General features: G+C 37.7%; 1 protein-coding gene across 1 annotated transcript in view; it reads right to left on the bottom strand.

The window, feature by feature from the left end:
* The window catches only part of cdkal1 (CDK5 regulatory subunit associated protein 1-like 1), a 394,373-nt gene that overhangs the window by 171,747 nt on the left and 200,205 nt on the right, over positions 1 to 22,421 (bottom strand). The window contains exon 8 of the mRNA XM_067449825.1: positions 21,542 to 21,645. Coding sequence (XP_067305926.1) covers positions 21,542 to 21,645 — 104 coding nt within the window. The remainder of the gene's footprint in view (positions 1 to 21,541; positions 21,646 to 22,421) is intronic.

Genomic DNA, 22,421 nt, shown 5'->3' with positions numbered 1-22,421 from the left:
TTGCACATTCATTTTTCTTCAATGTTGGTTAATGTTCACAACATACAAATGAACAAATATTTCAGCTTTTTTTGTTTTGTTTGTGTTTTATTTTGTTTTGATCTAATGCAATCAAATCAATCAATCAATCAATCAATCAATCAATCAATCAATCAATCAACTTTATTTATATAGCGCTTTTGCAATCACGATTGTGTCAAAGCAGCTTCACAGTGTCAAACTGGATAATATTGCAACAAAATTAGATTTGGCTGTACAGTCGTACTGGAGAAAACAGTGATGTTATCAGCTTATTTTCATTTATCATATAGCGACAATGTTGGCATATCAGTATTATAGTTTATAGAATTAAATAAAACCTAATTCATAAATTTTATTTGTATAATTAGTTGAATAACTTGAATCATAATTTCAGGTCATCAATCAGATAAATTTATAAGACCATCCCCTGAGCAGGTCAGGAAGGAAAGGTTTAAAATGGGTGAACAATGAACTTATGCAAGAATTTCTCCATCAAGCTTACCAGTTTACTTGCAAACGTTAACTTGCAGTCCTGCCACCCAACACAAGCCACTGATGGAGGCCAGATGACCTGCGGCCTAGGCGAGAGGGTCTTTCTCCATAAGTAGGTCTGCTCGTGTCTAAGGGTAAGCATTTGCCAGTGTGTGTAGATTCTTTGACAATGAGATGAGACTCAGTATGCAAATGAGCCCTGATTAAAGTCATTGATGTGTTAATGTTTAATATCAGCTGTCAAAGAGCTCTGTTGCCTTACCCAGAAGCTTCCACACCAATCCATCCATCTGCTAATGAGAGATAACAAAGGCTTGTTTTAAAAAATGCTGATCTCTTTTCTCTAATTTCATTCTCCGCTGCCTTTACTCCATCTGCAGGATCAACACCTTAACTCAAGGTTTCTTCACAGAGGGTTTATCCCTCAGTTCACTAGTAAATCCCTAATGTTATACGCCTTTTGACATTTAAATACATTGTGCTTTGACCTCCTGTTTTACTTGCTCTCTTTCTAGGTCCATCCATAGAGAAAGAGAGCATGCAAACCTCAACACAGGTGTTTCTTGTCTCTTTCGTATTTGATGTAAGTTCTTGATATCTTTGTCATCATAGTTTTTACTCTCAGCGGGCACACCTCAGGTTTTATCTCAAACTCTAAACTCTGTCTGTCTTGTCACTATTCGGCTGTTCTGCCAGCCATCAAAACACAGGGAGAGCACTTCAAAATGTGAAAAATATGTTGCTCCACTAAATTATTGATCAGGGGCATACGAATTTGACCCTTTTCCACACACACACGAAAGTTTTCTGCTCCGTGTACTCGCAAATAGGTTTAAATGCAAGGTGTTGGAGCATGAAGATGGTAGAAAGGTCTGTGAAATCTCACTGATGGGAGATTGGCTGCAGTCGGTCTACGCATGGATACGATGCTCCTGCAACACCCGCTAAAAGCCCATCTACAGGACCCCCACAGCTTCAATCAACCAGTCACTCTCCACCTGTCAATACCAACTATCCATGGCTGTCTTGTTCCCTCCTCCAGTGTCTCTAAAGATCATGTAAGCCATAAATACTGCATGATATGAAAGGACTGCTTAAACATGATGAATGGCCAGTGAAATTAAAGTTGGCAAATGGATTAATGGTGGATTGGGGTCCTTGACTTAAGTCGTGGGCATTGTGGGATTTCTGACAGATACTGCGTCAGGAACCGGTCACTAAACAGGATATCAATGACCACTTCACTCGACAGAGTAGATTTGCAGATATCCCCATCAGAAGAGCACACACACACACAGGAGCTGCTTCTGTCAGGAACACTATGCGATGGAGCGAGGATCTCTCCAGGTAAGACAACACCATCTACACCTACTCAAATTTGACATTAGCATCCCTATAATCCAATGTGAACCTGCTTTGATCCAATGGCATAAACTTAATTATCTCACTGAATTGAACACAAACAGCATACGCAACATATAAAATAGAAGAAAAAAACAGACATGACACCAAACATGTGCGACTGCACATCAGACTGTGATAATCTTTTCTTCCCTTTTGGGATGCATATCCAAGTGAAATGGCTTTTGGAACAAGAAAAAAAATGCAGGGTGGGACTTGATTTTGTCCATGGGGAATTGGTCTGCTACTGGTTGATCTCATGTGAGTTATAGGTTTTCCCACACTTGTGCCAGTCAATACATCACCAGAGGATACATGTACGAGTGAGGTGAAATTATCTTGATTAAGGGCCCATTGCAAAAATAAACAAGTGAATGGATAAATCATCAATAAAAAACTATTTAAAAAAATGATGATGGAGCTGCCTTTAGCCCCGATGTTCTGCTCACCAGCCATTAAATACAATAAGCAGTGCAGATAACCAGAATGCTGCAACACTAAGGCATATTCCATAAGTATGACAACGTTTCAGTCGAACACAGAGCTTTGCCTCTAATGTTTCAGGCCACATTAAGCCATACAGGGCTCCAGCAATCGAGCAGGGCCTTGACTCCCAATCAGAGATGTCCATTCTCAGCAAGCTGACATGTGTGGCGAGAGGCGACCCAATCAAGCGAACATCTTTCCCCAGACTTGAAGTGACATTTACTGCAGCTGGAGAGAAGATGAAATGTCACCGAGCTCTTTGCCCTTCTCTCCCACCCTGATCGCAGCACTGCCTGAAGATGACATCAAGGATATGCCCAAACCGGCTCTCAGGACCACTCCAGGACCCTATCTGGTAGGTCTAGGTCCCCTTGTCATCAGTCGGCGCCTCTCAGATCACCCCCGCAATAGATGCACAGTGCTAAAAAAAAACATGTAAAGCCTGTTTGACAAGCATGTTTCATTATGTGAGCGCTGCTACCTTGGTCAACACATCCTTCAGGAGCCAGTGTGTTAAGAGACACGTCTCATCCTCTCAGCACAAGAGGGTTTCTATGATATGCAATTCATTTTGAACTGTTTAATAAATTAACCTCAAAAACTGTAATACACATACAATTAAACTTACACAATATAACTCATTCTCACTGGATTATATTTAAATGTTTGATTCAAATTGTAGTCAATTTAATGAGGGACATCTAATGTCAATGTTAATGTAAAGGCATTCTTGATTTCTGCAAAGTGATCATGAGACTTCTGCTTTACATTATGTTTTTCTATGTATCTACTTGTGCCATTTCAATGTCAATAAATGTTGTCCAGTCATTGCAGTGGTCATAAATGATGTGGGGGAACAGTGAATCACCTGTTAGGTCATTTATCAGAAGGGTCAATATACAGAAAACTACAATAGAACAATAGAAAGCTACTTATGTTTAGTCCTGGTGATCAATGAAGTTTACAAATCCATGCAGTTTACATCCAAACAGGTGTCCTCCTGTATGGAGGTCAGTGAATATTTAAAATCTAATACATTTGATCATCCAAGCAAGAACATTTCCAAGTTACCATGTCTGTGGGAAAAAAGGTACAGACATGGCATCGGAAGTTATATTTCTCCCTCAACGCCTGAGAGCATTGATTCATTTCCACTTCTATACCTTCAAACCCAAACACTGATTTGTTGGCATTTCCATTAGAAAGTGACCTGTGCCTTTGCGCAACTGCATTTACCAAATGTCAGATGAAGTAAACAACTCCTCACTGGAGTTAATGTGTGCTTTTGTCTAAGCCAAGGCCAGGACCAGCTTGCCTCTCTCAGCCAAATTTTAACATTTTTTTCCTTTTCATTGAGGGGACTTGTGTCTTTGAGGCATCTTTTCATCTCAGGTCATGTGTCTGATGTCTGCAGTGGGGTTCTATGAAAGGCTCCGGACTGTTTGCAGGGTTTTGCCAAAGCTGCACAGCCAATGAAGCCCAATGAATGGGTTCCATGGTTTACCTATGACCAATTTACCCTCCTCCACCACACACGTCTTATCTATTTAATTTCCGATACAGTCCCTTCACTATCATGGCAACATCTGGTAAATCCCCAGAAGACAGCAAAACACTGGTCATGGGTCTAAGGAATAAGGGCTCAAAGACATGCAGAGACAATCATATGATGTGATGAGTGCAGTTACGTTATTGTTCACTATTACCATTTTTAGTAGCTTAAATTTTAAAGGAATTTAAAACGTGTCTGATAAAAAATAATGTTGTCATTATGTAGCAGTACACTATCATAGCTCAGCTATAGACATGAACTAAATGACAAATGGCTAAATGAAAACATTCAGATGCCTCTTTACGAAAAGCAGTTAAAATTAAGTCTGTCTCTAAGATATCCAGCATATTCTCATACACTATAGACAAAAACTCACCTAAATGATTATTAGGAACACCTGTTCAATTGCACATTAATGTAATTATCTAATCAACCAATCACATGGGAGTTGCTTCAATGCATTTAGGAGTGTAGTCCTGGTCAAGACAATCTCCTGAACTCCAAACTGAATGTCAGAATGTGAAAGAAAGGTGAGTTAAGCAATTTTGAGCGTGGCATGGTTGTTGGTGCCAACGGGCCAGTCTGAATATTTCACAATCTGCTCAGTTACTGGGATTTCCACGCACAATCATATCAAAGGTTTACAGAGAATGGTGTAAAAAGGGAAAAACATTCAGTATGCGGCAGTCCTGTTGGCGAAAATGCCTTGTTGATGGTAGAGGTCAGAGGAGAATGTACCGACTGATTCAAGCAGATAGAAGAGCAACTTTGACTGAAATTACCACTAGTTACAACCGAGGTATGCAGCAAAGCATTTGTGAAGCCACAACACGCACAACCTTGAGGCGGATGGGCTACAACAGCAGAGGAACCCATCAAGTACCACTTATCTCCACTAAAAAATAGGAAAAAGAGGCTACAATTTGCACAAGCTCACAAAAATTGGACAGTTGAAGACTGGAAAAATGTTGCCTTGTCTGATGAGTCTTGATTTCTGTTGAGACATTCAGATGGTAGAGTCAGAATTTGGCTTAAACGGAATGAGAACATGGATCCATCATGCCTTGTTGCCACTGTGCTGGCTGGTGGTGGTGTAATGGTGTGGGGGATGTTTTCTTGGCACACTTTAGGCCCCTTGGTGACAATTGGGGATTTTTTAAATGCCATGGCCTACCTCAGCATTGTCTGTGACCATTTCCATCCCTTTATGACCACCATGTACCATCCTCTGATGGCTACTTCCAGCAGGATAATGCACCATGTCAAAAAGCGCAAATAATTTCAAATTGGTTTCTTGAACATGATGATGAGTTTGCTGTATTAAAATGTCCTCCACAGTCACCAGATCTCAACCCAATAGAGCATCTTTGGGATGTGGTGGACAAGGAGCTTCATGCCCTGGATGTGCATTAGGGCTGGGACAGTATGGATTTTTTCTTACCGTGGTTTAAAAAACAAGAAATTCCCACAGTTCATCTGTAAACCTCTTTTAAACCCGTGATGTAACCCCTGTTACGAGTCTTGTTGTGAGTGTGCCACACACTATCTTCTTCTATAATTGCTCTGTATATTAAATTGAGAGTATAACTAATGCATATACGCTATTTTTAATACTGTAGTCTATGTCAGACATATATAGCACACATTTTAAAATAGTAAACGCTCAAAAATACATTTCATAAGCATGCATTTCCATCAGTCAAACAACACACTAAGCTACAGTGTGGAAAACATTTAAATGATTAAGTAAATAATGGTAATCTTAATAATATAAGAAAATTAAATATTTGTTTAAAACATGTTTGTTTCATAACCTATTTCCCCGCAAAGATGTGTCACGCTGCTCTGCGCAGATGAATGTGGGACATGAGCTGGAGACACCTTCTCGAATATCTTCGTCTTCATGTGTTCTAATGATGTTGCAAAGCAACAGTTGTGAAGAGCAAATTTTATCTTCCACAGGTTCAAGACATTTAGGCTATGTTTGATATGTTTAGGCTATGTTTGATCAATCCGCTGATTCATGACCATTTCAATCTTTATTTGAGGTTTGCAAACAAACGCGGAAGAGAAGACAATGCTGAGTAAAGTCGTAGTTTTTGCTATTTTTGGACCAAAATGTATTTTTCAAGCTTCAAGAGATTCTAATTAACTAACTGATGTCACATATGGACTACTTTGATGATGTTTTTATTCCCTTTCTGGACATGGACAGTACAGTGTGCCTTCACTTAGATACGCAGTCGGACTAAATATAAAATATCTTAAACTGTGTTCCGAAGATGAACGGAGGTCTTACGGGTGTGGAACGACGTTAGGGTGACAGAATTTAATTTTTTGGGTGATATATATATATATATATATATATATATATATATATATATATATATATATATATATATATATATATATATATATATATATATATATATATATATATATATATATATATATATATATATATATGTATTTTTTATTATTTTTATTATATTTTTATACAATTTCATCAACAAAAAAAAAAAAAAAAATGTGCCCAAAAATCATGATTTCAATGGCATGACAAGGATAATCAACCATCTCCCAAGCATGGAAACACTCATGGTGTCAGATCACGAATCCAGAGACACGCAGATACCAGTAAACATTATGGAAGGAACATGAGGTTGTTAGACATTAATGTCACATGTAACCCTAAGCACAGGCAGCAAGAGAAGTTGTTTCCTGGAGGACTGGAGTAGTTTTCTAGTGAAGTGTTCATGAAAAGCGAAAACACATCAGGGCTTCAGGCGGCTCCAGCAGCCTCATGCATGTCTGTGAGGAGTTTTTACACAGCCGTTAGGAGACTCCTCTCACATCACATTTCACAGCACAGCCATGAGCGCAGCTGTATTTCTGGTCCAAATAAAACGCCTGAACATGCTGGATTATTGGAAGGGTTAGCATATTAAAGAGAGTGTGTGTAAACGTGACATTGAGCTAAAGGACAGCTTGACAGACATGGCCAGATCCTAGGGGTTTTAGGTTCTCCTATTGTGATATTGATATACAGTTCAATAAAACTCAAGTTAAAATTTACATTAACTCACCCTTGTGTCATTTCAAACCTGAATGACTTTTTCTTTTTCAGAACATAAGATATTTTGAAGAATGTTGGTAACCAAACTTTTTGGCCTGATAATAGGTCTAAATACCAAGCCAGAAGCTGGAGAAAAAAAGCTGTTGTATCCTGTCGTAAGTTTGTGCATCAATTATATACTAAATCAAATAAAATATTTTTAAAAATATAATTTTTAACGTATATTTTGATGATTTATTTCACATTTAAAACAATAATGACTTTATATTATTACTTTATATTATGACATTATATTTATATTTTAATAAATATATTAAAAAAATAATGGGTGTGTCAGTCCTAATTTTAGGAGTCCTAAATTTTTGCTCTAAGAGTATTTCAAAAAGCATTTTAGTGCTAAAAAAGCTCCTTAATCTGTGAAAAGCCAGGAAGACTAATCACAAATAATCCTAATCGATGTTACGATATTAATCCTAATCGATTTTTTAAAATTATTTTTTTATTCTCTTTACAACTGTTTCTATTTTTATTTGTACACATTGTATTATTTTTCGTATGCATTTGTTATCCCTATTTTAATTCATTTCTATGCAAAGCACTTTGAATTGCCATTGTGTATGAAATTTGCTATATAAATAAACTTGCCTTGCCATACAGACATTTCCCTCCTTTCTCTCTTCTAAACTCCTTCCTGTCTACTCACTGTACTATCATAATAAAAAGTAAATAAATCATAAACGATTTCCTGTGACAGTTGTTTTACAAGTTCACACTTAGAAATGATCAGATAGAGTAAAATAAGCCTATTTGTCGTGCTTTCTGAGGGGATCGAGGGCTCCAAGCTCAGAATTTAGCCCAAACCCAGAATACTCCCCCATTTCCCTGCTGGGCTGAGAGTGAGGAGTCGAGGTGGCGGAGAGATGCAGAAATCTGCCAAGGTACCTAGGTGAGTCGGCTCTGTACATGCCTCCTCTCAAGCAGATTAAATAGTGCTCCCCCTGAAAATTGTTTAAAAAAAAAAAAACAATTTCTCGCTTGAATTCTGCAATCAGCAATTGAACAATATGCTTAACATACTTGTTTAATTAGTGACACTTTGACAACTTTTTTTAATTAGTATTTGAATATGGCAACATTTTTATTTTAAAAAAATGTATTCGAATATCGCAATGATACCCCATTCTAAAACATTTTTATCATTGACAGAGTCTCCTCCCCCATCAGCCAATCACTGTGCATAGTTAGTCAGCATGATGAGCAATGAGGTCAACCCCCACCCCGATTTTTAATATTAAATGATGTTATTCTCTTATCTAAAACGAGTTGATACATACCTCTCTCGTCAGAGTGTGTGCACTTAATCTCTGACGCGCGGTGACGATCTGATAGCATTTAGGTTAGCCCACTAAGCCCAGTTCATTCACTATGGTACCAAACAGATATCAAGTTTGAAGCGACCAAACACTTCAATTATTTCCCTATTTAAATAAAATTACAGGAATAGTTGAACAATTAACTATGATGGCATAAAATAAAGCGTGAGCTTTTCTAAGCGGATTAAAAAGGAAAATCTCTAAAACCTCTCTCTTTTATTTCTGCCAATAGGGGGGAGGGGGAGTAGCCTGGATGCCAGTCAAACTTAGCCCCGCCCACAACATTTTTAGGTCGGGCGGTTCAGTCTGGTTGGGTTGAAACACGCCCCATAATCACAGCCCAATGGAGCAGTTTCAGACTCATATTCTGACTAGAATTGAGTATGACCACGTCAGGCTAGAGGGGGAGATGTGAGGGAGGATGCTTCCGGGACTTTTTACTGCGCCAAGTCAAAGTACTCTCAGAAGTGCTATTCCGCCATACATTATAGTTATCTTTTTTAATCCGCTTAGAAAAGCACCACGCTTTATTTTATGCCATCATACTTGATTGTTCAACTATTCGTGTAAATGTATTTAAATAGGGAAAACATGGAGGTGTTTGGTCGCTTCTAACTTGATCTCTGTTTGGTACCATAGTGAATGAACTGGGCTTAGTGGGCTAAGCTAAATGCTATCAGATCATAAACGCGTGTCAGAGAGATTAAGTGCACGCACTTTTTGTTTACACAAAATAATGCCTTTAGAAACTCTATTACAAAAACTGAATTAGCTTGTGTTGTTACACATTAGGGATGTCCCCGACTACAGATTTACACATTCAAATCAGAATTGTCAAATCTTTCTATGGTCAACTGATAGTCGAATCATCAATGTGCATGTAAATGGACTGGGAGGGGCACGACACTAGTCAGCAGGAGGGTAAAAATATTTTTTATTTTCCTTTACTCACTGCTCACAATAACAACTTTTAATAAAGCAACCAAAACTGCCGGCCAACTGACAGACAAACTGACATTGGCTATCTTATTTAGAAAACACAATATCATGAAGTGAAATATCACTCAAAAAACACTCAAAATACTTGCAAGATGACCTGAGGAAAGGAGGAAAATCGCATCAGTGCTAGACAAGCACGGCCTTCATGTTGAGTCATCTACTAAATAATTGTGCCTGCCATAATAATACTATGGCAGTAATTTTTAAGTGTTCTTGGTTTCAAATATTGAGAAGGAGGGAGGGAGGGAGGGAGGGAGGGAGGGAGGGAGGGAGGGAGAGAGAGAGAGAGAGAGAGAGAGAGAGAGAGAGAGAGAGAGAGAGAGAGAGAGAGAGAGAGAGAGAGAGAGAGAGAGAGAGAGAGAGAGAGAGAGAGAGAGAGAGAGAGAGAGAGAGAGAGAGAGATGAGGTGGAGGAGATCTGAGTTCATAGAGCAGAAGTGTGTCATACTAATTTCAACGGCCCTGAACACATAACAGAAAGAACTGACGAAGCCCTCAATGTAATACACCGCTGACCCCTGCTGGAGGACACAGGAACTGTCCATCATCCCCCACCACAACACACTAGAGAACTAAAACAACTGCCATCAGACACACCAGTCTGTCACCACACGGTCCTCAAAAACATCCCACCACAAAATGTGTGATAATTGTAATGTGTCTGCACACACCACATGCTCTGTCAAGTCCTCGCCATCAGTTAGAAACCTGGGTGTAATCTTTGATACCAATATTTAATTTGGAAGCCACGTTTCTAGCATCTGTAAAACCGCATTCTCCCATCTTAAAAAATATATCGAAATTGCGGCACATGCTTCCAATGACAAATGCTGAACAGTTAGTACATGCGTTCATGAGCTCAAGGCTAGATTATTTAATGCTCTATTGGGTGGTTGCCCTGCTTGCTTAATAAATAAACTGCAGCAGCAGCTTGAGTTCTCACTAGAACCAGGATGCATGATCATATTCGCCCGTTTCTTTCAACACTGCTGTAAATTTCTATTTACTGACAAAGCACTAAATGGTTTAGCTCCCCAGTACTTGTGCGAGCTCTCAATACATTATACTCCATCACGTCTATTGCGGTCTCAAAACTCTGGCCAGTTGATCATACCTAGAATAGCAAAATCAACTGCAGGCGGTCGATCCTTTTCCTATTTAGCACCTAAACTTTGGAACAGCCTTCCTAGCATTGTTTGGGAAGCAGACACACTCTGTCTGTTTAAATCTAGACTAAAAATGCATCTCATTATTATGGAATACGAATAAAATATTATAAATGTATATTATTCAAATCAATGAACTGATTGTTAGGCTGAACAGCCAGAACCAGGGAACCCTTCCCATAACACCTGATGTACTCATTACATCATAACAAGAATGGCATCTATGCTAATGTCAGCCTCTCTGTTTATCCCGAGGTTTACTGCAGTCGACCGGATCCAGGTCGTATCTAGATCAGATAGATACAATGCGCCTGGACATGACCAATGCATCCCTGAAGTGTCTACAGAGACCATGTCAATTAGTCTCCCTTCTAAAATTGTCTCATCAACACGGCATCCTCAATAAACCCGCAACCGGCGTGATGACTCCTATCATTCGAATATTCCTATTTAATAATTTTTTAATTGACACGTCATCCTCAATAAACCCGTCTCTTGCGTGATACTTCGAACTTTCGAACATTCCGATCTAAAATGATTTCTGTAACGTTGCCAGAATAATAATCATACACTGTTTGGCCAGAGGAGAGCTGGCACCCCAACTGAGTCTGGTTTCTCAAAAGGTTTATTTTTCTCCGTCATGCTCTGATGGAGTTTTGGTTCCTTGCCACTGTCGCCTTTGGCTTGGCTTGCTCAGTTTGGGACACTAACATTTCATTTGTAACAAGCGCTATATAAATAAAGTTGATTTAACAATGTTCTGCAGAAGATCTGTCCGCACATACAGCAGTGTCATCAGTGGAAACTATTAATTTATTCATGGGTTTCCAGGAAGGGGTAAATTTATCATCTGTTTGTTTAAATCATATCAGATCTACAGGAAGTGGATTACAGGATGACATTTCATCACAACACAGAATCCACAGCTTGCGAAAACACTCACGGTCCACCACTAGCCCCTCATAAACTGCAGAAGCCTCTGAGGTTCCCTGGGCTGTTGACCTCTGACATCACTGACACATAATTAAACATCATGCTCTGCCTTAAAGCAGAAATAGCTGAACTTTGAGCATAAAAGAGCCCGCAGGCTGACATAACTCCTCAAAACCCCACAAGGACTCTGCGTCAGCACATTTCATAGGTGATCAGGTGAGTCAGTGGCAGATATAGAATGCAATACAAGGGCAATATTTACTAAATTAATATTTCCAGATACATTTTTTTACCTTTATAATGACACTTTTTTTTACCATGTATCAATGTGTGTATTTTTTTGTCAAATTCTTACATGTAATCATTATCTTAACTTACAACAAGACACTAAATATGCAGTAAACCAATCAAAATCCAGCTCAGTTCTGACATGAATGGATTTAAACTGCAATTGCAAGTGCATACATAATGCTATGAAATGAATGTTTTAAATTGAACATTTAGAATATAAAAAAATGGAAACATTCATGTTTTTTTGTGTATTTTTATTTATTTATAAGAAACTAAAACTGCCAGTAAGTGGTGGCAAGTCACTGTCATAAGTGAGTCATTGGATCATTCACTCAACAGATTAGTTAAAATCATTATATTACAGGGCTGGTGAGTGTTTGAATCTGATTGGTTGGTGAAAGTTCTAATGTGTGCAATTACTTTCAGGGAAATGAACAAATAAAGTAGTTCCAGGCAGCTTTTTACCGCATTACAGGTTCATATCACTTAAACACGCCCACATACAGTATGGACACACACACTTGCACAGATATGTGTTGTCAGTGCAGCTCAGACATTTGTATCAGTAAAACAGTTTAGCAACTTTTAACTCTTACCCTGCACCCCTATTTTTGAGAATTTTCTAAAAACCACATACCAAATAAAAATGTCTGCAGCTCTTAAACCCTATGGTCTATATTCATAAATCTGGTCTTATTTTTAAACTAGACACTTGACGTTTTGTTACCCAAGAGTCATAATAGCAATAATAGCTCAAAGTAGTATAGGGACAGAGTAAAGAAAAAAGAGGAAATATGCATGTAAGTGAAAAAAAAAAAAAAAAAATGTTGGTGTGTGTGTGTGTGTGTTTGTTTGTTTGTTTTTATCAGATTTTATATATATTAAAAAAAATTTATATATATATATATATATATATATATATATATATATATATATATATATATATATATATATATATATATATATATATATATATATATATAAAAACATTTATAAGATTTTAATGTTGATGCCCTGAAAATAACCTACATATAAATAATGCATTGATTCAAATATGATGACGATTCTCTCTAAAAAAATATTAAATAAAAATAGCTTCTGTAAGCTTTTATGTCAAAAAAAAGACTAGGCATCTTTTTAAAAAGCCCATGTATTATTAAGAATTTTTTTTTTTTTTTTAATTCAAATTAATCTGCAATAAATTGCTAATTATAATGCATTTGTAGTTCCTGAAAAACCAAAGCAACTATTTACAGAATTTACAAAGAGTAAAAAACTAATTTAGTTGATAAAAACAGTCTGCGATCTCCACTGCAATTTGTGTGTTAACTGAGAAGCGCATGCCGGTTTGTGAATGTGAATGAAGACCACTAGTAGTTTATGCTTACATAAATTTGCGCAAGATGATGCCTTATGATTGTTTACTATGTCCATCCATCAAAACTTTGGCCGCTTTGTTCTGTGACACCCAACAGTTCTGCTGTGCTGTACATACAGTATAAGATGTCAGCAATGACTGTGTTATGAAGGACGATTGGCTATTTCTATTATTACTCTATTATTTATCTTCACTCAAAATGCGCTTGGCCAGCTTTAGTGAAACTGGTAGCAAGGCAACAGACAAGTGACCAATCCTGAGTCACCACATGCATTCTACTGTACCAGCACAGTCCATCGCGGTTGACCAACTGTGCCGAGAATTCCAGGACGAGAACAGTTTGTAATCATGCCATGCCAAACAAGCTTAAGTGGAAAAGCAGGTATTCTGCCCATCAGTTCCTGTCTTTTTGCCACTATTCAATAAAAAAGAGAATAAATGCATTCAAAAATAAAGTGTGCTATAAGTCACTTTGAATAAAGCAACAGCTAAATAACTCAGTGAAAGAAAATATGCAATTAGACAAGCAGTTCAGATGAATGCCAAACTCTGAAGAGTTCCCATGTAAGCTCTTGGGTTTCAATAGTTTGGGGAAAAGGAGCGATAGGAAAGATGGAATGTGAATAAGAAAGAACAAGTGATTAAGATGAACATATAGAAGGCAGGATGGGAGGATAAGATGTGCTAGGAGAGGCTATGGAGGGAGCACAGCAGGTGGCATGCGGGCAGCACCTGTCTCATCACCTGCAGTGGACACTTGAAGACCACCTGGCAGAGAGGAATTACCACAACATACCATAATAAGCCTTCTGTGGAGCCTGCTGTGAGCTGAGAGCCCCATTCAACACCGAACCAGAGCAGAAAGAAAGAAATCTCTGGCATCGGCACACAATGACTGTAGCTAGTTCACCTAAAGCCCTGGAGCATGTTCACTCGGCTCAAGAGAGTATGTGATGAGACAGAGACCCATGAGATGAAGCTAAAATTGAAGAAAGCAAAAAGAATGTTCCTGGGAGATAAACTTGAAAAGGGGACTTGAAAAGAAAACAAAAAAGGAAGTCAAGCATTATAATAAACGTGCATATTTTTATCTTTAAAAATAATCCGTCTTCATGTTATACGCTCAACATCTGACTGCTCATTTAACATGCAGGAAGATCTCGTGACTTGATATTCACCTTTTGATTAAGACAAACAGACTAGCTATAAAATTAAAATACATTTTTCTGGAGACTATTATCACAGACTCCACAATGAGAGAGAAAGTTCTACAAACTACAACTGATCACATTGACACTGAAACCTTCCTCGAACAATGAGAGCTGTTGCCCAAACACATCAATATTCAGGAGCTCATTTACCCTGCAAACATTCAGTGACTGGGACAGAGCTGGATCCATCATTCTTCCTTTAGCACTATTGACTACACTGGTTTATATGCATGTCGCAGAAACGTCTGCCAGTGCGCTCATCCACACGGAACTGTCCATAGCTGGGGCGCGTAAGCCAAACTTCAAGTGTGCGATTGCTTGTCAGCACATTTTCTGAGCCATTGCATATCGCGGCACCAAGAGAAAGAGGCAGGTGAGAGCGCCCTGGAGTATTGGTGAATATGTGCACTAGTCAGTGTGCACTACGCTGGGAGTGTAATTGAAACTGGAGAGAGGCTTCATCACAGAGGTCCATCACAGATTTAATAGTCACGGGACAATGATCCCTCGAGTTCACTAAACGGCACCCAACATGATACACATGATTCAGCATCTGCATGCATTGAAGTCCTGCTGCTGCTGGACATACATACAAGGATCTGAAGAATCAATACGACCTGAGATAAACCCTACTATGGAGGTTTCATCAGGTTTGCAAACATCTGGAGTTACAAACAGTTTTTTGCAAGCTGAAGCCCATCATTTCCAATGTGTGTCTTAATTACTGTAAGAGCCCAAAGCTCAAGTAAACACAGCCGACCAGAGCAATGCTTTACCCTGTATGAACCTTGCTGGACTCACCATAGAGTTCACACTCTTGGACTCATTCCAGTCTTAAGTCCACAGACGAGCTCTCTCGTATAATGACTTTTGTTTTTTCTGCTCATCATGGACCACAGTGGAGCTCACGTTGAGCCGGAAAACCTGAGATCTCAAACAGGACTAATGGTGCACTACTCAAACTCAACCGTAAACAACAGCAACTTCAGATCCACTCTGCTCTCACTCAAAATGCTTTCTGATGAAAAATGCTCTCCTGAAAAAAATATTTTCACTCATGGAGTCTGATGTAATGAGTGATAAGTCTACAGTCTCCAGGGCTCAGAGTTCATTCGACAGCATGCAATTTATTTTGAACACTGGTCAGATCAAACTCATTCTTAATGTGGCCTTTTTGAAGTCTGACAGGTATACAAATGATCATGAATAAATGAGTAGCACTAAATAAATGATAACTTTTTAAAGTGCCACATCAGTGGACAAGGTCGTTTCACATGCTGTCAATATGTCTGTCTTAGCCTGCGCTTACCGCCACGATCAATAATCCTCCAGCAAATATCACCTTGAAAGTGAGGACTAGCAGAAGAGCAGATTTTATTAAGACCAGGAGGCTTAAACTCAATCTAACCTTAATGTCCATCACTCCAATATATATATTCAACCATTGGGCTGGACTGAAAGTCACTTTACAGTGTCCTTTCAGCAGACAATACATACACAAAAAGATAAAGACAAAGCCACATCACTGGAAGCTGAAGTAGATTACAAAGTGCAGGCCAGCAATGACAAAAATCATCCTAAATTCCAACTGACTCTGAACATATTCTGGTCCACGCGTCTAGTGATAATGAAGAACAGCATCTGCAAACACAGTGCTGAACTCAGATGCATATCTGAGATGTGACTTCAATATCAGGTGTAGACGTGTTAAAGAGTGTGTGCAGGGCTGAATATTAACAGGGGCTTGGGGCACAAAAATCTGAAAAAAAAAAAAAACAATAAACAAAAGTTAATATTAGATGACTTAAATTTTAGCTTTTTGGTTTTGCATTATGTCCCAAAAGAAAGTAGTTGCAAACAAAGTTGTATATATGTGTTGCAAGTTTTGTTACTAAATATAAAAAAAGAATAGCTTTAACAGATGAGCATCTGCTGAGGCTGGCAAGGGTGCAGCAAAACTTCAGTGCTGCAGATAGGAAGATTTCTCATCATCTGTGAAGGAGTAGCTACCAGATCCACCTAACCTCTCACCTTTATGCTACCCTGGTGTGAGGGACTGATACATCTGCAGTTACCCAAACTCACTCTCAACTACATTATACAGATCCACTGCCCACTCACTACTACATTTCAAATCAAATTTGAATACATTCATAAAAAACATACATTTAAAACAAATATACAGTGCTTATGTAAAAATATCTATAAAAAAAAATATATATTTACACATTAAAGGTAGGGTAGGTAAGAACTGGTTAAAAAACAAAGAAAGTATAAAAATTGAGTGTCTGTAGACCTCCCATGATTGTTTTAAAAACAGCTCATTATTTCTATCTGGGCTCTTTCCAAAGCCACGCCCCCAAAATACATGAACATGCTACACCGGCCGCTCAGCTGGAAGATGCATTATTAACCTGAGACAAGCGGAGTGCATGTAGTGACATTATGTCAGAATCACATGTGATAACAAAATCTAACTTTATCAGTATGAATATAAACAAAAAAAGATGTATTTTGGTACTCACTATCAAGCTAGAATACCGGTACTGGTAAAGTTAAAAATATATATTTTGTTTGATTCGGTAATGAGCTAGTTATATTTATAAGGCAAAGCTAAAAACGGGTAGCATTGATACATGTTTTTTTCCATTAACATCAGTTATACTGTGATGAAGATGAATTTTGTGTAAGATTTATAACATATACTGTGTTTTGCATGTAAGATTTTCCATTATCAAAGCATTGTTGATTAGTAGTAGCTAAAGCTAACTTAGTTCTAAAAAAAAGTTCCTGGATGTGGTGTACTAGCATTACACATGCATTTTGTTATCTAAAGTAAAATTTTGCGAAATTCAACATGTCAGCGATCAACTTGAGCTAAGCATATTGAGTATTTGTCATCTCTACTAATAGCTAAGTACTAAGTGTATAACATTGTAACTTTATGCTAAGTAATATTATGTTAGCTATATTAGGCAGGTATGTATGCTAGTGATACGTGCTTCATGAAAACATAAACCAAAAAATGTATATAATCAAAATGAAGATTACCTGTCCAGCAGAAATACAGCCAGCAAGGAGTCGCTTTTCAGCCCCTTGAGGTCCCTCAGTTCTCGACATCGTTGGAAAGCCATTCTGATATATACTCGCATTTAATTTCTTTGTTTATCCAAAGACTTTTTGTGCATTGCCTTTTCTTGTACTGTCTTCCTTTTTCGCTCATTGTTTGCCTTCGCTGACTGCAAAACACAGCACTGTGAATTTTAAATGCTTTTTCTCTTTCTAGGGGTGTGGTGCGCGCATGTGGGCAGATCCTGTAGCAAAAGTGGTGGTAGCCATGGTAGCGAGAGAGAGTGACAGTCGCCCAAGCCAATCACTTGTTTCGTCACGAACAAAAATAATGAGGGGTGTTAATTGCAGATTAAAAAGTCTAGAGTAACTTACTCTCTTAGTCTTTTTCAGAGTACTTACATTTTAATTATGTATTGACGTATACAGAAAGTTTAAACAAATTAGGACAAAAGTGTTTTAGATCATTCTTACCTACCCTACCTTTAATATTATACAAATATTTAAATATAATTTAATATTAATATATTAATATTATTATTATTATATTATATTATATTGTGTTGGCTACTGTATACAGGCCACCAGGGCACAATACACAATTTATCAAATAATTTGCAAATTTGCAACTGGCTGCAGATAAAGTACTAATTGCTGGTGATTTTAATTTCCATGCAGACATTGAAAAAGACGCATTGGGATTGGCATTTAGAGACATTCTAAACTCTATTGGAGTTAGACAACACTTATCAGGACCCACTCATCGCCTTAATCATACTTTAGATCTAATAATGTCACATCACAGTAAATGTTGATACCATATTCTGCAGCAGAGCAATGACATCTCAGATCATTACCTAGTATCTTGCATACTTAATTTAGCTAAAGCTTCAAAGCCATCCCCTCGCTTCAAATATGGCAGGACTATAACCACTGCGACTAAAGATTGCTTTGTACATAATCTTCCTCATCAGTTCCATCTCGTCATCATTACAGATACCCTAGAGGAACTTGATGTTGCAACAGAAACTACTGACTCTCTCTTTACTAGCACTTTAGACATAGTTACTCCCAGGCGCTTTAAGAAAATTAAAGAAAATAATCCAACGCCATGGTACAACGAGCACACTTGGGCCCTTAAAACAGCAGCCAGAAAAATGGAGAGCAGCTGGAAGAAGAAAAAAATTGAGTTTTTTTTTTTGCAATTTGTGGAAAGAGGGCATGATTGCATACAGAAAGGCCATAAAAACTGCTAGATCTGCTTATTTATCAACTTAGCTTATTTATCAACTCAACTAGATATTTATTCAATAGAGTGGCTAAATTATCAAAAACTATAGTTTCAACTTCTGACGTTTGTAAACAACACAGCAGTAATGACTTTATGAACTTCTTTACTAGTAAGATTGATAATATTAGGAATAAAATTATAACTATAAAGCCGTCTACTACAGTATCACTTTAGACAGAGCATTGTAGTGTCACTGAGGAAAAATTACACTCATTCACTACTATAGGAGGAGAAGAATTGGCTAAACTTGTTAAATCATAAAAATCAGCAACATTTATGCTTGACCCTATACCGACTAGGCTATTAAAAGAGATGCTTCTAGTGGTCATAGAGCCTCTGCTTAATATCATTAATTCATCCTTGACATTAGGATATGTACCGAAAACGTCTGTCGCCTTTGGCTTGGCTTGCTCAGTTGGGGACAGTAAAATTATGATCCAAGTTATTCAACTAAATATACAAATACAATTAATTAATTAGGTCTTATTTTATTCTATAAACTTTAAACTGATTTGTCAATATTGTTGCTATATGATAAATTAAAATAAGCTGATAATGTCACTGTTTTCTCCAGACCGACTGTACAACCAAATCAGATTTTGTTGCAATATTGTCCTGTTTAACACTATGAAGCTGCTTTGAAACAATTGTCATTGTTAAAGCACTATATACATAAAGATGACTGATTGATTGAAAACTTTTAAGTTGACTTTAATTAAACCACTTATTTTAAAAAAGCGCAACTTGATCCTAAACAATTTTTTTTTACAGGCCAATCTCAAATCTACCATTTCTATCAAAAATACTAGAAAAGGCAGTGTCTTCACAATTATGCTCATTTTTAGAAAAAAAATTGTATATTTAAGGATTTCCAGTCAGGATTTAGACCGGGTCACAGTACGGAGACTGCTTTACAGAATTACAAATTATTTATTCTTATCCTATCGTGGTTGTATCTCTCTATTAGTGTTACTCATACACACACACACACACACACACACACACACACACACACACACACACACACACACACACACACACACACACAAACACACACACAGTGGGGCAAAAAAGTATTTAGTCAGCAACCATTTGTGCAAGTTCTCTCACTTAAAAAGATGCGAGGCATGTAATTTTCATCCTAGATACATTTCAATTATGAGAGACAGAATGAGAATAAAATAAATTAATTCCACCATAAGCAAATTATGCTTATGTGACCAGAGCAAGAGAGCAAATGCACGACCATTAATGTGTTTTCCTTGGCTTTAGGGAAGTCAATCACCAAATCAACAATGTCACCAAAGGTGATCATTCAATCACCAAATCAACAATGTCACCAAAGAAGTGTGTTTTGGTTGTCAGGGCAAGACATCCCAGTACAGCTAACTGTAATGGGTCAGTGGATCGAGTTTGCTTTTCCAGAGCAGCAACAGAGTTGTTCAAGTGTTTTTGTTTGTTTCCTGCATTTCGGCAAAAATGACTTTTATAAACAAGCCCAGTTCAACACCGGATTTATAGCTTGTCTAATGCTGAAGGATGGAGCGGTCCCAGCGATAAAAGTTCACGGTCGTTGAATGCAGGTTGTGAGTAAAACTACTTGTGCAATGCTATTTCATATTAAACCTAGTGTTTACTAGTATATTTTAAACGTAACCTTATTTTTATTGTTCACACAAAATGAGCTTCTTCTTTCAAATGCGTTAATACTATTATATTGTTTTTCTATATAAATACGCACTAGTCTGCTGTGCAAAACCGTTCCACTTGCTACTGCTAACGTTAAATCGCATACAATAGTGCATAAACCAAATCATGTCCTCTCTTAGCAAATACAGTTACAGTACGTACACAGAGTCCTGCTGTAGGCATTGCTGCTGCTCCTGTTAAATTTTAGCATCCCAGATCAGATTCTGAATCATATATATATATGGTTAAATCTGATTGAAAGCTATGGTTTATTTAGGATAACTTGTCCATGTTTAAGGATGTCACAGCTTTCATACTGGGCACTCTCGACTCAATAGCTGTGCGTGCTTGTGATTATTTAGCTCCGCCCACACGATACGCCTTCAGCTGCTCCGTTTTATTCGGAAAGACTTAGTACAGTGTATTTTTATTTTATAAATATGACAAAACTAAAGATTTTTTTTGAAGATATGAAGGATACAATACTACTATATAAGTATTTAAGATTGACATGACTGAAACTGAGTACAACTCTAGTCTAGAAATCTAGATGCACCCAAGCGGCAGCAAAACTAATCTGCCACGAGTATTGTCCAGCAACTCTCAATACAGTTCTGAGCTGTAAAAAACAAACTCTGGTCAGGCCAATTACATCGTGTATAGAGTCGGTGGGCGGGGCTTGACATAATGACGGCCGAGTTGCACTTGCGTGCTTCTAGTAAACACAAAAGCTGGCAAACGGCGGTCTTTCCAATCAGCTTTGACCGCCACTGGAAGTCGTGGAGTTAAGCTTTTCTCTGAGAAAAGAACAAAGAACGGCACTGAAGTCATTCTTTAAAAAGGAAGATGTGTTCGGAGCTTTGCCGACTGTATACGGCGAAAGTTTAATCTTTCAACTAGTTCCACGTCACCTTCGTTGCTCTGGTTGGTTGTAGCACTGAAAGACAACCGTTTATCCGCCCCTCGGATTGAGCTCTATCAATGGTGAGTTTCCAGACCAAATCTTGATGTGGGTCTGGCTTGTCAGGCTTTATAACCCCCTCTTTAAGACCAAAATAATTTCCATGTATTATTTTTTGATCACTCTGGCTCTGAGTCAAACGGTCAGACTCACCCTGGAAGGACTGTCTTGCTCTCTCCACCAGCTCCTCTATGGGGTAACTGGCCAGATCCCCTCTGGCGTGTTTGGTTTTGCAGTACGTACAAGCATTCAGACAGCTGTGAGGGAGAGAAGATATCATAAACATTATGAGGCATTACATAGACACAACTAAGTATGACAGATACAGTATCAATGCACTGTAAATAAATTAAAAAATGTCTCCAATTGAAAATGTTCTAGTGACTGATCACATCTAAATTTTTCAGTTGGCCGAATCTGAAATAGAAATTCTTTGAACTGGTGCAATTTAATTCACAGAAATTCAATTCGGCGAACTGAAAAATTTAGATGTGATCAGTCACTTCAAAATTTAGACCTGGATTTTTTTTTTTTTTTTTTACAGTGTGGCAACACATCTGAACACAGTTGATTTCACCATTGAACTGCAGAACAACCATTCTCAATTATATTATGATTTGTAAAAAAGACAGAAATGTAAGCTGTAAGGGTTTGGTCTGAGCAAATCTTATGTCAATGTTATATTTCATACTTTATTTTGCATAACGGTAGTGCACTCACTTTAAGGAGCATCAAGACTTTTGTTTTGTTTTCTTTAGATTTTAGTGTGAAATATTATCTGGACACATGAGCATCTTATTTTTTTTTCATGACACACAGGTATATCCTGTGTCCTCATGCACATTCCCTCTTCTCTAGGGGTGATTTGACTGGTTGGCTCACGATTGCTATCGGCTTATAATCGGTTCTATCTGGATTGGCACAATTCATCTTTAATAAATAACTGAACAAATCAGTGATTTGAAAACTTTCTGTGAGTCATCATTTCACAAATAGCGTGATTTAATTAGTGTATTCTCTTTCTCAAAAAATG

This window comes from Pseudorasbora parva, chromosome 7, assembly GCF_024679245.1.
Source record: "Pseudorasbora parva isolate DD20220531a chromosome 7, ASM2467924v1, whole genome shotgun sequence".
NCBI classification, from domain to species: domain Eukaryota; kingdom Metazoa; phylum Chordata; class Actinopteri; order Cypriniformes; family Gobionidae; genus Pseudorasbora; species Pseudorasbora parva.
Note: the sequence above shows the minus strand (reverse complement) of the source record. Positions and strands in the feature narration are given on the sequence as shown.